The 16,755-nt window shown below is 42.0% G+C and overlaps 1 protein-coding gene across 2 annotated transcripts in view; it reads right to left on the bottom strand.

The window, feature by feature from the left end:
• Positions 1–15,607, bottom strand: part of PKP3 (plakophilin 3) — a 92,928-nt gene extending 77,321 nt beyond the window's left edge. The window contains exon 1 of one of the 2 annotated variants that reach the window (XM_077287858.1): positions 15,452–15,607. In XM_077287858.1, coding sequence (XP_077143973.1) covers positions 15,452–15,580 — 129 coding nt within the window. In that variant the 5' untranslated portion in view covers positions 15,581–15,607. The remainder of the gene's footprint in view (positions 1–15,451) is intronic. The other variant, XM_077287857.1, reaches the window with a different exon arrangement.
• Between the last annotated feature and the right edge of the window lie 1,148 nt (positions 15,608–16,755).

Genomic DNA, 16,755 nt, shown 5'->3' with positions numbered 1-16,755 from the left:
CACCTGAATCATGTATTTCAGGGCTTGAGACATAAAGCCCAACCAAGCCACTGACATGTCGCTAACTCATGGCGTGAACCCGGCTAAGTTATGTGCCATTCAACAGTCGAAACTACAAGCCGGGTTTGCCTGTGCAATCAGGCTATTAGTGGCCTTTCAAGGCCACAAATATTATAAGCAAAAGCACCCTTATGCCGGGGTCACACTTCCTTGTGCAATGCGAGAAACTCTCATCAATACCCGGCACTCGGGACCGGAGTGTTCAGCTGCAAAGAAATACATGGAGCCGCACAGTCCGTCCCGAGTGCCGGTGGCAGTGCCGGGTATTGATGCGAGAGACTCGCACAAGTTTCTCGCATTGCACACTCAAGTGTGACCCCGGCCTGACTCATTCTTCTACAGATCAGGCCCTGAAGATGTGAGTATAGCAATTTAACACACCTTAGCCCAATTAAATTTAGCAATAAAAATATTCCAGCTTGTCATAATTTACATTTATTTTAAACAACAAGCTTGGGCTATCCTTCACATAGACTTTTTTTTCAGCCTTAAAAAAAACGCATGAAAAAATGTAGACTGGTTTACAAGTTCTTCTTTTCTGGTATTTTTCACCATTTTTTGTGTTTCAAGACTCGCAATTTCTTTTGTTATTGCATTTTTAACATTACAAATGAAGCGATTTATAGATCAGTCCATTACAAGATCCATCAGGATTTATAGTGTCAAAATTGCAAAAACAAAAAATTATAGTCATATTAACACAACTTTTTTTTAACAGAAAAAAAACAACTAAGGCCTATGGTTGATTAAAAAAAAAACAACTTGCCAGTTTTTGGTTGCAAGAAAAACTAAAAAAAAAAATTGCTTGTGCCACTAAAAACGCCTTTAAAGGATATTTAAGGTGTTTTTAAAACTGCAACATGCAAACTTCAATTGAATGGATATTACACAGAACCATCCCTTATAATGGTATTTATTAAATGAAGATTTATCCTGCTGCTGGCCTGGGAAAGCAGAGGAGAGGTTGATCTATGGGGTACATTATAAAAAGGCCTGTAGAAAAGTTCAGGGGTCGGAGGTTTCTGTTTTGCGTCTCCTTTGCTTTCTCACAAAGGATGGAATTTTCTCATTCCTTCTCACAGCAGAAGCTGTATGCTTTCATCAGCAATTAATCTGACTGACGTCCTTTTGTTAGAATGTTGCATCCCAATAAAACTGTGAGTAACACAATTTAAAATCTATTATGTAATGTAAAAAAAACAATCTCAGGATTATCCTATATTTTGATTTACGAAACTTCCCGAATGTTGTGTCTAGCTACATATATTACTAATTCCTATTAAATGAAGCTGCGTGATTCACTGAAACTACCAGTTATGACCCATATATTAAATGCCTTCATCTCTATACTATATTCAATGACAGATGAAATGTTTAGGGATACCATGAATTCTCTATCAAATGTCCCCAGCAGGAAGTGCACTGGTTAATGGGGGTCTACCAATCATAAAACAGTTTAAACTGTGCAATTATTCATATGGAGGACTTATCCCCTAGAAAAAAATCTAACTGTATAAATCCGTCCTATTTTACAAAAAAAAACACCTTTTCTTTCCCATATGTTAATTAGGATGCTCGGTGCACCCTGGGCGTGGCTCAACAGTTTCAGTGCATCATTCCACCCCATGGATTTGGGGTGTCCACTTCAATCTGTTGTGAGCTGAAGGTCGCAGAGGAATGATGGAGTATGCTGGTTTTGTTGGCCAGGTTTTGCTTGACCATGTTTAAAAACTTTTCCTTGTCAAAAATACCTGGTCATCCGGGCCGGACGCTGAGATGGTGTGATGAAATTGGCCCAGGCCTTTGACAGTGTACTCCTGTCTCTGTGTCTTCCTCGCCTCACCTCCATGGTTGGGCAAGGAAGCTTGCCCTGTGCCGCTAGTGTCATAGGGCTACCGTGTCAGTGTGGAGCCAGAAGACTGCAGCGTCTTATTGCTCCTACTCTGGTGCTGAGAAGTATCACTTCTCCTTTGTTTTAAATGTCTATTCCTTCTGGCAGAACAGGGGTTAATCGGCCAGGTTGGAAATCCCTTTGCTAACAGTTGAGCTCGGTTAGCCACTCCTTTTCCCTTTATAATCTGGGCTCTGTTACAAATCCTTGTCAGAGCTAGCATTTGCTGCATGGTAAACGGAGGGAGAGGAGTTCATATGAGAAGGAGAGTTGAGAGTTGAAGGAGTTATCAGTGACTGTTGCTCAGGCTGGTTTCACATTTGTGGATAGAGGTGCTGTGGAGGGCTGCGTCCGTCCTCCGTGAAGCTCCGCCCACCGCCGCACCTCCTCCGGTCAGCTTCGCTGCGTGCGGCGTGCGTACCCTATCTTTATCCTTAGGTACACAGGCCATGCCGATGTATGCGGATGCCTCCGCATGCGTCGTTTTGACGGTGCGGCGACCTGCATCAAACGCAACGAGTTGCATTTTGGTGCAGTCGCCGCACCGTCAAAACGACGCATGCGGAGGCATCCGCATGCATGGCCTGCGTACCTAATGGTAAAGATAGGGTACGCACGCCGACGTAGGTGGAGCTTCACGGAGGATGTACGCAGCCCTCCGCAGCACCTCCATCCGCAAATGTGAAACCAGCCTTAGTTTGTATGTGTGGTAATACCCTATCCTTCTCTATTTTTTTATCATTTCTAGTCTCCCATGGAGAAGAATATTGAAGCATGCAAAAACTAAAAAAAAAAAAAAATTTGTAAAAATAAGTTCAAGTTTCGCCCTATTCAAAATAAAACAATTAAAATATGTATATCCATATTTGGTTTTGCCGCATTCAGAATTGCCCAATCTTTCAATATAAAAAAAAAAAAGAATTAATTCGATTGCTAAACGGTGTAACAAGAATAAAAATTCAAAACATCAAAATTACATTTTTTTTTGGTTGCCGCTACATTGCAATAACAGCCAATCAATCAAAAGATCATATCTACACCAAATGGTATAAATAGAAATGGCAGCCCGACGCACAAAAAAATAATCCCTCACCCAGCCCCATATCACAAAAAATTGAGACGCTTCAGGTCTCTGAAAATGGCGCCTTTTAAAAAAAAAAAATTTTCCACTTAAGTAAAAAAGTACACAGACATGTTTGGTGTCTGTGAACTCCTAATGACCTGTAGAATAATTATTGCAGGTCAGTTTTAGCATTTAGTGAACATGGTTAAAAAAAACCTGCGTAATTGCCATTTTTTGCAATTTTACATTACTTGGATTTTTTTTCCCGTTTTCCAGTATACAATGTTTAAAACCAATGGTGTCTTTCAAACGTACAAATTGTCCCACAAAAAACAAGCCCTCACATGGCCATATTGACTGAAAAAATAAATGTATGGCTCTGATTAAAACGGAAACAAAAACACAAAAAATGAAAATACTTCTGGTCGTGAAGGGGTTAAGATTAGAATCATTTTTTGTTAGATAAGTCTCCGAAAAAGTATTCAGGCTGTTTCATTGCTAAGAACATCATAACTAGTTGTAATGTGTGGAGGTAGCGGGTCACAATTTAGTGTAGTAGAAGACCGTCACCCAACATAATGATAAATGGGAATTAAAGGTAGTTTGCTTCCACAACAAGCCCCTTTTGGTTTAGAGCATTAGTATCTCACCCTATCAAACCATGAAGTAGTGGATGCTATCATACTTAATACATCGTCTTTTTTTTTTCTTTTTAACCTGAAAGGAAAAGTAGATGATACGACTCTTTTTGGCTCTCCTGCATGGTGAAAATGGCTCATCTGGGGAGGACATATTTAACCAGCCAACTTTTAGCCCTTGGACAGGCATATAAGGAATCTATTTTTGAGCACAAATGTCCTCTCTATTTCAGCATTAGCAGAACATTTCAAAGAGGCTGTAAATGTAAACTGTTTCATTGGGTATTTACTCCAAGAGTCATTATTACTAATTAGTCAGTCATGCTGCAATTTACGAACACACGCTGACACTTATAATAAATTATAAACCCAGAATCTTTGACCACACCTGGCTTTGGAATAATATTTGCCTACTTGTCGTCTCATGGACAGTTTATGATAATAAGATTATAATTGCCTCTATAATCCATTCTTACTTGTGGTTGTCAGCAGTCAAGCAATCAACGGCCAATTATGGGGAAATGTCCCATCTTCTTACCCCTTCTGCAGAACCTTTCCGCACAATACTATTTCCCTTCCTCTCTCTTTGCCCCACTATATTTCATATTCCTTAACCTCTTTGCAACTACTTCCCCCACCTCAAGTTCTCCAGAAGCCAGAATTAAAGAGGTTGTCCACTATTCGGACAACTCCTGAATCCGTTGCTTCCCAATAAAATAATAACACTTATACTCACCACCGGTACCATTCCAGCATTGTCAGCACTGGCTCTTCTAGGGCTCACGTGACATTGTTATATCATGCGATCCCTGCAACCAATTCGAGCTGACTTCTCTCTCCTTCGGACAAATCGCGACATCTGAACAAACTGAGAGCTGCTCCTTCAGGAGAGCCAGTGCCGACAATGCTGGAACTGCGCTGGCACCAGAGGTGGGTATACGTGTTATTTTACTGAAGGTAACATATCGAGATTCAGAAAGGGTTGTCCAAGTAGTAGACAACTCCTCAAATCACAGATCATACTTTGACTATGACTCTTTTTGGCCTCTAGTAGATTTCACACTTCGGCTTAGTACAGTATTACTTACTTGTATATCATACTTCTGTTTTTAAAGCACTGATTGTCTTACTTTTCTCGACTTTATAGTCATTGAGAAAAACTTTCATCTGTAGTGCTATGCTTATTTTAGAGTTTTGTCATAAGTAATAATCAGTGAAGTAACTTGAAGCTCATAGGCCCTAATGCATAACCTCCAACAGGGACCCTAACTGTCATGGGTCTGTAATAGTATTGGTCTTTAATTTTGGGCAAAAGGACCATTTTTGGCACCTTAGGCTCCAGGGCCTGGATTCGGACTGCAACCCCTGTACTTATTATTGTTATGCCCCTGCCCATACTATTATTGGGATAAGGAGAAATCAATAGTGAACCTGGTTGGTAGTAACCACATTATAGGGACCACTATATTGGTTGCATGGTGGGCAAATGTCAAATATTTTTGCTATATAGCTCTTTTATGTCCCTTATGGTCAAGCAGTTCACTGTGTTCTCCTTGAACCTGTTGCTTATAGGGGTTATCCAAACCTGAATGGGAGGTAAACTGCAGTACTTGTTGCCACACCAGTTTTTAGCTGATTGATGAGGGTGTCCGAAGTCAGCCCCTCACCGATCTCATCTGTAGTAACAATAGTACAGGCCTGGACAATCCCTTTAATGTAGCCGCAGGTGATCTAATAGATAACAAGCCTGCAATTCTGCTTTACAAAATGCTCTAATTCTGAGAAAATGGCCTTACACTGACAAAACAATCCAGGTTGATGTGTGGGAATTCCTGGTGGTGAATTAATGGTGTCTTCTCATTGTTTTGCATGTCTACAGTAAGAACTGTTGGTGCACCAATTGAAGGGCTATTGCCATCTGGCATTTATGGCATACCCACAGGATAATCGTATATCAATATGGATAAGCAGAGCATACACAGTATCTATACAAAGACTGGAAATGCTTCTTTGTCTATCAGGATCCATACAGTGTCACTTGACCAAAGCATTGTAACCACAATGTAAATCCTAATGAAAATCATGATTTATTAAAAGTTACTGTGTATATACTCTTGTATAAACCAGGTTTTTCAGCACATTTTGTTTTCGGCTGAAAAGCCCCCCTCGGCTTATACTCGAGTCATTGTCCCAGAAGATGGAGGGGAAGCTGGTCACAGGAGGCAGGAGCCAGCTGCTACAGCTAAAGGGAAATGAATATTCACTGCACTCGCAGTGCACTCGCAGTGAATACTCATTTGTCTTTAATAGCGGGCACAATAGTTGCAGCCGTCAGCTTTCTGGAGCTGCCAGGTGATCATGCGTACCCACTTCTTAAGGGAATGAATATCTACTGCCCTCCACGGCCATGGACATGGAATGCAGTGAATATTCATTCCCTTTAGTAGCGGCTACACGTGATCGCCCTGCAGCTGCTGGCATCAGAACAAGACACTGCGATGGAGAGCAGGGACAGTGAGTAGGGATGAGGAGGTCATGCAGACCAGGATAGGGATGAGGGAGGCCATGCAGACCAGGATAGGGATGAGTGGTGGGCCATGCAGACCAGGATGGGGATGAGGAGGGGTCATGCAGACCAGGATAGGGGGATGAGTGGTGGGCCATGCAGACCAGGATGGGGATGAGGAGGGGTCATGCAGACCAGGATAGGGGGATGAGGGGAGGCATGCAGACCAGAATAGGGATGAGGGGGGCCATGCAGACCAGGATAGGGGGATGAGGGGGGCATGCAGACCAGGATAGGGATGAGTGGTGGGCCATGCAGACCAGGATAGGGATGAGGTGGGCCATGCAGACCAGGATAGGGGATGAGGGGGGGTCATGCAGACCAGGATAGGGGGATGAGGGGAGGCATGCAGACCAGGATAGGGATGAGGGGGGCCATGCAGACCAGGATAGGGGATGAGGGGGGCATGCAGACCAGGATAGGGGGATGAGGGGAGGCATGCAGACCATGATAGGGATGAGGGGTGGGCCATGCAGACCAGGATAGGGGATGAGGGGGGTATGCAGATCAGGATAGGGGGATGAGGGGGCATGCAGACCAGGATAGGGGATGAGGGGGGCATGCAGACCAGGATAGGGATGAAGGGGGCATGCAGACCAGGATAGGGGATGAGGGGGGCATGCAGACCAGGATAGGGATGAGGTGAGGCCATGCAGACCAGGATAGGGATGAGGGGGGCCATGCAGACCAGGATAGGGATGAGGGGGGCCATGCAGACCAGGATAGGGATGAGGGGGCCATGCAGACCAGGATAGGGATGAGGAGGCCATGCAGACCAGGATAGGGATGAGGGGGTGGGCCATGCAGACCAGGATAGGGATGAGGGGGCCATGCAGACCAGGATAGGGGGATGAGGGGAGGCATGCAGACCATGATAAGGATGAGAGGGGGCCATGCAGATCAGGATAGGGATGAGGGGCCATGCAAACCAGGATAGGGATGAGGGGGTGGGCCATGCTGATCAGGATAGGGATGAGGGGGTGGGCCATGCTGATCAGGATAGGGGTGAGGGGGTGGGCCATGCAGACCAGGATAGGGATGAGGGGGTGGGCCATGCAGACCAGGATAGGGGGATGAGGGGGGCCATGCAGACCAGGATAGGGATGAGGGGGGTCGTGCAGACCAGGATAGGGGATGAGGGGGGCATGCATCCAGGATATGGATGAGTTGGGGCATGCAGACCCGGATAGGGATGAGGTGGGGCATGCAGACCAGGATAGGGATGAGGGGGGCCATGCAAACCAGGATAGGGATGAGGGGGCCATGCAGACCAGGATAGGGATGAGTTGAGGCATGCAGACCAGGATAGGGATGAGTTGAGGCATGCAGACCAGAATAGGGATGAGGTGGGGCATGCAGACCAGGATAGGGATGAGGGGGGCCATGCAGACCAGGATAGGGATGAGGAGGCCATGCAGACCAGGATAGGGATGAGGGGGGCCATGCATACCAGGATAGGGATGAGGAGGCCATGCATACCAGGGTAGGGATGAGGGGGGCCATGCAGACCAGGATAGGGATGAGGAGGCCATGCATACCAGGATAGGGATGAGGGGGGCCATGCATGCCAGGGTAGGGATGAGGGGGGCCATGCAGACCAGAATAGGGATGAGGGGGGCATGCAGACCAGAATAGAGATGAGGGGGGGCATGCAGACCAGGATAGAGATGGGGGGTGGGCAATGCAGACCAGGATAGGGATGAGGGGGGCCATGAAAACTAGGGTTATACTCAAGTCAATAAGTTTTCCCTGTTTTTTTTTTTTTCTTTGTAAAATTAGGTGCCTCAGCTTATACTCAGGTCAGCTATTATTTGAGTATATACGGTAGTTAATATTAATGGAGTCATTGGAATTGCATAGACTTGTACGAACAGTCATGAAAATAGCAAGTAAACAGCATATGTATCTAATATATTGTATACCCACATCTATTAATGGGGTCATTTATAGTAAAGTGATCCATCTGAATGTGCACTTTCATGACCTTTCCCTCAAAGTTGATCGATGTAATTTGAGTTGTTGTGATGACCAACACCCGCTGTCCTTATCTGAACTGTTTCGTTTCATAGTTGACTTCTATATTATTAAATGAGCCTTTTATCTCTCTGACATACAGAAGTATAGCATTGTACAAATGTATGAGGATCAGTCCAAAGACTGTTGTCTCATAATTGATTTAGGTACAACAATGCGGACAGCTTTCTCAGGCTAATACCAGAAACAATAGAGATACAATAGATCCTTTCAAGTTCCAAATTGAATTTCAAAATCAATAGCAGGTAACTCCCTAGTATAGTACCTAATACATGGTCCTAATATGGGGCAGAAGAAGTGCGCTCCATCTTTTTTTACTTCGAAGTAGAAGGAAGGCACATTACTCTTCTTGGTTCTGCTGAAGAGAGAACGGCCATCATCCGCCCTTAGTGGCACAAAGAGAATCTGCTTCATGAGCACAATTGTCCTCCTCACGTCATCGTTACCACCTCTGTAAGAGGCTGGAAGTGCAAACTGGGATGTTACAGGGTATTTACTGCAATAGTAATTATTACTGACCTGAGCAGTAAAAGCCATTCTGAAAATTTTAAATATATACTGGATTCATAAGAAATTATAACCCAGAATTCTTGGTCAATCGTGGATTCAGAGTAGGATTTTCCAAATTGTCTTCTCATGGACAGTCCATGACAATACAGTAATAAGGGTCTGTATAATCTATGCTTAATTTAAACCTCAAAAAGCCAGCAAGTGACCACCCACTATGAATAGTTATCCCATCTTCTTACACCTTCTGCATAACCTTTCCATAACTTAACATTTCCCCATCTCTCAACTACTTCCTCTACATAATGGTCTTTAGAGGATTACCTGACTCACATATTTCAGTTTTGACTATCTTTCTTTGTGGCCACTATTTAGATTTCAGTTTGATACTTGCTTCTACGTCATACTGTTTTGTTTTTTTTAAAGCACTGTTGTCTTGCCTATGCTTTGTTCTAATTTTGGCATGTTTTCGGAAAATCATTGCCAACAACTAGTTCATGGAGGTCCTGGATGTCGTTTTTCATAAATATGATAATACAGGTTGTGGATCCTAGATTCTGTGATGAAAACTAGTCTGATTGCCTCATGTAGAGTGGGAAAGATTTTTGTTCCCTAATATGGGGCATTTAGCATCCAACTCAGTTTTTTTTCAATCCTTCAAATCAAAATGTTAGGATTATAAGTTGAACTAATTGGAGTTCTCTCTTCTTTCAACTATGAGATAATATACCCATCACTTTTACTTTTCATAAATCTGAACCAACTACAATACAGTACCAATCAAAAGTTTGGACACCCCAGTTCATACAGTGGTTTTCATTGTTCTTATTGAAATGTGCACACTTTAGATTCAGACTGAAAGCAGCTAAACCACAAAAAAACGCAAATGGAAAGAAGGTGTAAAACACCTATGAAACAAACCAAAATATGTGTTAAATATTAGATTCCTCAAAGTACCCCTATTTTAGTCTGACTGTATTCTTTCAAACAGCTTCATCGGGTAGTCACCTGGAATGGCTTTCCAAAAGAGGTGCCTTGTTGGCTGCTGTGCCTTCACTCTGCGTCTAATTCATCCAAAATCACCTCAATTAGGTTGAGTAATTGTGGAGGCCATGTTATCTAACGCAATACTCCAGCACTCTTTCACGGTCATATTGCCATTACATAACCTGGAGGTGTGTTTTGGAACACAAATAATGGTCCCTCTATTTGCAAACCAGATGTGATGGCATGCCGTTGCAGAATGCTGGATGTGTCTTGAATTTGGAAAAAATCACCAGCAGAGCACCCCACACCATAACGCCTTGCCTTCCGTGTGTCTCAGTGGGCATTGCTCATGTTTAAACCATTAGCTCTCCTTTTCCGCATCTCACAAAGGCATGGCAGTTTGTACTGTGGCCTGACAAGTCCAAATTTTTAGATTTTTGGCACAGATTTCCACTGATCTAATGTCCATTCCTTATATTGCTTGGGTCACACAAGTCTCCTTTTCTTGTTTATGGTCTTCAGTAGTTGTTTCATGAATTCAACTATAAAAGCCTGCAACTCCTAGTGTCCTTTGGAAGGTTGATGTTGAGATGTCTGCAACTTGATGTCTGTGCATCAATAACCCCTCCACCCCACAGCCAATTTCCGTTTTTGTGTTTTTCCTCCCCTTCTTCCCAGCGCCATAACTCTTTTATCTTTCTGTCCACATAAACATACGAGAGCTTATTTTTGTGGGACAAGTTGTACTTTTGAATAACATAACTCATTTTACCATATAGTGTACTTGAAACCAGAAAACAAAATTCAAAGTGAGGTGAAATTGTGGGGAGGAATACCACAATTTTGACTGTTTTTTGTGAACTGTTTTTTACGGTGTACATTTTGTGGTAAAAATTTCCATGCAATATCTTTATCTCTATCAATACGATTTCGCCGATAACAAAAATGTCCAGTTTTTTTTTTTTTCACTACTAAAATAATCATAAGTTTGCAAAAAAAAAAAAAGAAAATTTTTAAGATGTTGCCATTTTCAGAGACCTGGAGCATTTTTATTTTTCATACGATGAAGTGGTGTGATGGCTTATATTTTGCGGGACGAGGATATGTTTTTAATAGTACTATTTTGGGAGAGATGTAACTTTTTGATCACTTTTTACAGCATTTTATTGGGAACTGCAGTGACCATAAAAAAATGTAATTTTGGCGTTCTTGAATTTTTTTTCCCTTTACGGTGCTTACCGATTGGGTTAATTGTTTTTATATTTTGATAGATTAGACTTTTCAGAACATGGTGATACCATGTGTTTTTGGTTTTTTTTAATATCTCTATTTTTAATAGGGGGGGAAAAGGGGTGATTTGAACTTTTATTTTTATTTATTTATTTATTTTACTGCCCCTCAGGGGGCTTAAAGATGTGATCGTCCGATCGCTTGTGCTGTATGCAGCGGATATCATGAAGGGGGTAAGAGCTAATATCTTAGTGCTATCAATTTGCAGTTTCAGAGGTTAACTCTGATGAACTTATCCTCTGCAGTAGAGGTAATTCTCGATCTTCCTTTCTTGGGGTGGTGCACATGAGAGCCATTTTCATCATAGAGATAGATGGTTTTCATGATGAAGATATCTCAACATTGTTAGTAAATTTCCAAACTGACTGACCTTCATGTCTTAAAGTAATAGTGGACTGATGTTTCTCTTTACCTCCTGCCACATTCTGACTAAGAACAGTTGTGGAATAGGACTTGACACTGTATGGATCTGTACCTACACTTCCTCTGTCAAACACATCTGATGTTTACCATATTTTCTGAAGGCTGGTGATTGTCACAAATGAACTCTTGATGAGATCTATCTGTTCATTGGAGGCTATTCCAGGTGACTACCTGATGAAACTTAGCAAATGCCAGGGGGGTGTAAAGTGGCATATTTTGAGGAACATATTGTGGTTTGTTTCACGTGTGTTTCTTTTCTCATTGTTTCCATATGTGTTAATGCATGGTTCTGCTAACTTCAATCTGAATCTACAATGCGCACATTCCAGTAAAAACAATGAAAACTTTGCATGAAGAAGGAAGGAGACCAAACTTTTTAACAGTACTCTGTGGATGCTGACACATACTATAGATGGCAACATATTATTTAGTCCATGATCTACCTATTGCTGAAGTCCTTTTTGCACATTAACTAGTCTGGGACTTGCCCTTTTGACCTTTATTGTTACTAAGTCTAATTTATATGACAATGAGTCAAACTCATTAATTATGGTTTCTTCCAATGAAACCTATGTCCATACGTACAAAGTGCGAGCAGGTGCGAATAGCCAACCCTTAATGAATGAAAGGGTACCAAATTTACATATCAACTTTTGACCATTAAAGAACTTTAACATGGGCTGAAGATAGCCTAAATGAAGCTTTGTGTTCCTTGCCCTGTGAACTTGTCGAATAATAAAATAACTCTTCTTTGTCATTGATTGTCATCTTTTATGTAAGCATTAAATATAGAGTTCGTCAGCAACACATGCTCTTGTATAAATCGGCAATGTGCTGTAGACTAAATGTGATAGGGAACTATTGTTTTTCATGAACATGAACCCTATTATGATCAATGTTTCTTAACTGTGACAGGAAACGAGGGGTGAACATGCATGCTTGGCCAAAGACATCATGCATGCTAATTTGGGAGTCGTAGGAGAAACTAATGGACATATGTGCATAGGATTATATACTAGGGTAAGATATAGTAAACGTCACGTGGGCCCATTTATAAATTGCATTCCTTTTCACAGCACAGAGCACTTTATATAGTGCCAGTTACCATTGCTGCTACAGGACTTAATTATTGAACATATTTGCACAGCTTCTTTGCACTTTACACTGGGATAAATGAGCAACTTACCGATATATACCTTTTACCTGTGTAGTGTGTGGACCATTGGAATTTTGTAAACATGTAACCATCAGTTATTTCGTTATTTTTTTGAAATCTCCTTGTCTTGTTTTATATGTAATTTTACATTTTGTGTGTTAATAAAGATATCTATTTTATATATTTTTGTCTTAGCCTCGGTATTTCACCAGTTATTTTCTGGTGATTAGGAGTTGATTATATTGATTGGAGGTGGCTGTTCTACTATTGGGACCCCCTTTTTTGGTAATGTATAAATGTGATAGGGAACTATTGTTTTTCATGAACATGAACCCTATTATGATCAATGTTTCTTAACTGTGACCGGAAACGAGGGGTGAACATGCATGCTTGGCCAAAGACATCATGCATGCTAATTTGGGAGTCGTAGGAGATGGCTGTTGACCAACTTAGATGATTTTACCATACAAATAAATATGGCGTTCTTCTTCCAAAAGCAGTGCCACACTTGTCAACAGGAAGTGTGTGGTACTAAAGTTGAACTCCAGTTAACTCAGATGAGCCAAAATCCTGGACATAGCTCATGTGCAGTTTGATGAATAAAGCAGCCATGATTTTGCAACCCTGGACAATGCCTTTAAAGGAGCAACTATTGACATTCCACTATTGTGACAAAAAAACAAAACATTATGCATAACGAAGAGTAAGCCTGCTCTAATATTACGGGGATATACCCACATTCTAAATTTTGCCCACAAAAGTGAAAACCCTCTTTTCAATAAGCTTATGAGAAAAAAACAAGTCTTGGCCAAGTTAGGTTTAGTTTGAAATTTTGGAAATCTATATATGAGAATGCAAGTACGTTTCTTTAATATCCCCTGGGGCTTTACTTAATTATAGAAGAAGCTATGTGCAGTATGTGTAGTCATCTGTCCATCATAATCATTGCCAGGTCAACAGTATAAGGCTAGGTGCACACCAGCGTATCTTCTCTTATCCAAGAGTATGGGGTCGATTGTGCTAATCAAAGTCTGATCAGAGTGTGATCCGATTTTCTCAGATGAGGAGAAGATGGGGAACTACTCCATTCTGTCAGTCCATGAAAATCGGACTTCACTGAGATGTCAGCTGAGTGCATTCCAGTGTTTTCCATGGACTCCTTGACTTGCATGACTGAGTGTGTTCCAATAATCGGATCCAACCTAGACCTGCTGTAAGCATCACGGTCCGAGGAAAAAATTGGACATGTGCATGGCTTCATAGGATAATATTGTTCTGAGTGCGAGCCAATGTTTTGTCGGATTGCGCTCGGACTGAAAATACGGCTGTGTGCACAAGCCCTAAATGTCACACAGTGGACAGAGTAATATGCTCTATAAGCTTGGTGGATCTTCTCGTCAATGGAAAAACGTTGGCAGATTGTCCATTTAGCTCTTTCACTGATCTAGAAGCCTTCAGGGCACAGTAAAGAGAATGCTGCTGCGTGGGCTGAGCTATCCGTCCAGCTTTGCGGTGAAACATACCGTACATACGGAGCTGAAATAATCCATGCAATAGAATTTATTTTTTAAAAAGGTAAACTACGTGGACCCAACTGGATGGAACTGTTAGCTAAAGAGCAGTTCTCGCAGTGAAATCTGTATCAAGACAAAGTCCAAAATGTTGAATCTTCTGATTATCTGTAATGTAGACCCATCACTACATTACATGCCTACCCCCCACCTCTTTCCGAATCCCCAAGTCCCAGATCTGTGGGCTAAAAGCCAACAACCAGACCTCAGAAGCTGAAACCCCCATAGGCAGTTACACTTCTTCCCACTTGTAAAATCTATGACAAAGCAGATCTCCTAGCTTTGCAGGAAGTCCCGCCTAGGCTGGGGGCTGTCTGATTTTGGAACATACCCAAAATGAAGGAACTCCCCAAAAAATATTCTTTTATCTTGTAAAAGAGATGACTCTACCAAAAGATCTTATCTGAAATGCTACTATGAGTAGTCAATTCTTATTTTGTGTAGGTATTAAAATGACTGACCCTGCTTTCTTACTAATGTTTGATTACTGCAGTGGTCTCCAATCTGGGGTCCTCCAGCTGTTGGAAATCTATATCTCCCAGCTTGCGTAGAATCACAAGTTGTAAATCCATTGGACTAAGAAGATCTGAGCTAGAGCCATATACATATATATATATATATATATATATATATATATATATATATATATATATATTTATCTCATGTAAAGTAACACCAGATTGATGACCCAACAAACTTTTCTAGATAGACTGAGATGCCACCGGCGTCTTGCCTTCTATTTTATATCATTGCCATTAATTCCTCAGTTGCTAGATTTACAAAGTTGAATGCACATTGTACAACATTTCCCGGATGTAATACTACAACGTTTTGCATTGGTAGGACATGCATTGATCTGCAGAACATAACACTAGTAATGTACAACTATCGCACTATTGTCCCTCCAGATCTCCCATAGTAGAAACTATGATGTGGCTACTAAATTACTCATTTCTTTTACTAATATCTTCCTGAAGACTGTAAAAAGTTAAACTACATTACTACATTGTCTAATAAATTGCTCTGCCGAATTGCAGACTCCTCTTGCCTACCTGCCTTCCTTGTCCATGCCCCAATACCTGCCATACGCTGCCATAAATATGCCCAAGGAGTCCACCTGTAGACCTACAGTCCTACATAAACCTTCTCGCTAAGCTCAAATTTATCTTATCAATCTTCCTGCTTGTAAACATTTAACCCCATTTGTCCTGCACATCTGTAGAAATAAACTAGGCGCTATTGGAATTTTCTATAACAGTCCATACCTGAGACAGCAAAATGGGGCCTCGGCTCATCATGGTGCTCAGAAATGCTTCTGCAGTGTGACTGGGGCGTGAAGTTTTAGAGGTAACAACCCAAATTGTGTCAAAGGAATAGAATGGAAAGTGTATCATCCCGTGTGTCGTCACCGGACCTGTTAATGCACCAACGCCCTGAAGAATGTTAACCCTTTAACTGTCCAAATTGATTAAAAAAAAAAAAGGTAAAATTCTGTTGCCTACATTATTGTTGATCTAAGTTTTTGTGATGTAAAGGTACCGTCACATTAAGCGACGCTGCAGCGATAACGACAACGATGCCGATCGCTGCAGCGTCGCTGTTTGATCGCTGGAGAGCTGTCACACAGACCGCTCTCCAGCGATCAACGATGCCGAGGTCCCCTGGTAACCAGGGTAAACATCGGGTAACTAAGCGCAGGGCCGCGCTTAGTAACCCGATGTTTACCCTGGTTACCAGCGTAAAATGTAAAAAAAACAAACAGCACATACTTACATTCACGTCCCCCTGCGTCCACTTCCTGACTGACTGAGCGCCGTACAGTGAGAGCAGAGCGGTGACGTCACCGCTGTGCTGCTTTCACTTTCACTTTGCGGCGCTGAGTCAGAGGAGGAAGCAGACTGCAGGGGGACGCAATGTGAGTATGTGCTGTTTGTTTTTTTTACATTTTACGCTGGTAACCAGGGTAAACATCGGGTTACTAAGCGCGGCCCCGCGCTTAGTTACCCGATGTTTACCCTGGTTACCAGTGTAAAATATCGCTGGTATCGTTGCATTTGGTGTCAAACACAACGATACACAGCGATCAAACGACCAAATAAAGTTCTGGACTTTATTCAGCGACCAGCGACATCACAGCAGGATCCTGATCGCTGCTGCGTGTCAAACTAAACGATATCGCTAGCGAGGACGCTGCAACGTCACGGATCGCTAGCGATATCGTTATAAAGTCGTTTAGTGTGACGGTACCTTAAGAGAGTGGGAACCGCTCTAGTGACTTAAAGAGAAGGAAAAAGAAAAGGTTTTGCAGGTGTAAAATGGAAAACTACAGGTTTATAGCAATTAGAACTTTGCTAAATGTGTCATAGGTAAAGTCCTCCAGTCCAGTCCACTACTTCGTGTAAACATTTCTAATGACCCGGAGGAGTCACCTGTAAGCACGATGCATGCTGGGATTTGTAGTTTTACAACAGCTGGATATATGAAGGTTGCAGATTACTGGTTTAGGACAGCTGTTGTTGTTTCATTTAAAGGGACTGGCAGGTAATAACTTAAATAAAAAAACGTTGAA

Source organism: Ranitomeya variabilis, chromosome 2 (genome assembly GCF_051348905.1).
Source record: "Ranitomeya variabilis isolate aRanVar5 chromosome 2, aRanVar5.hap1, whole genome shotgun sequence".
Lineage (NCBI taxonomy): Eukaryota > Metazoa > Chordata > Amphibia > Anura > Dendrobatidae > Ranitomeya > Ranitomeya variabilis.
The sequence above is the reverse complement of the archived record's forward strand: the minus strand, read 5'-3'. Positions and strand labels throughout refer to the sequence as shown.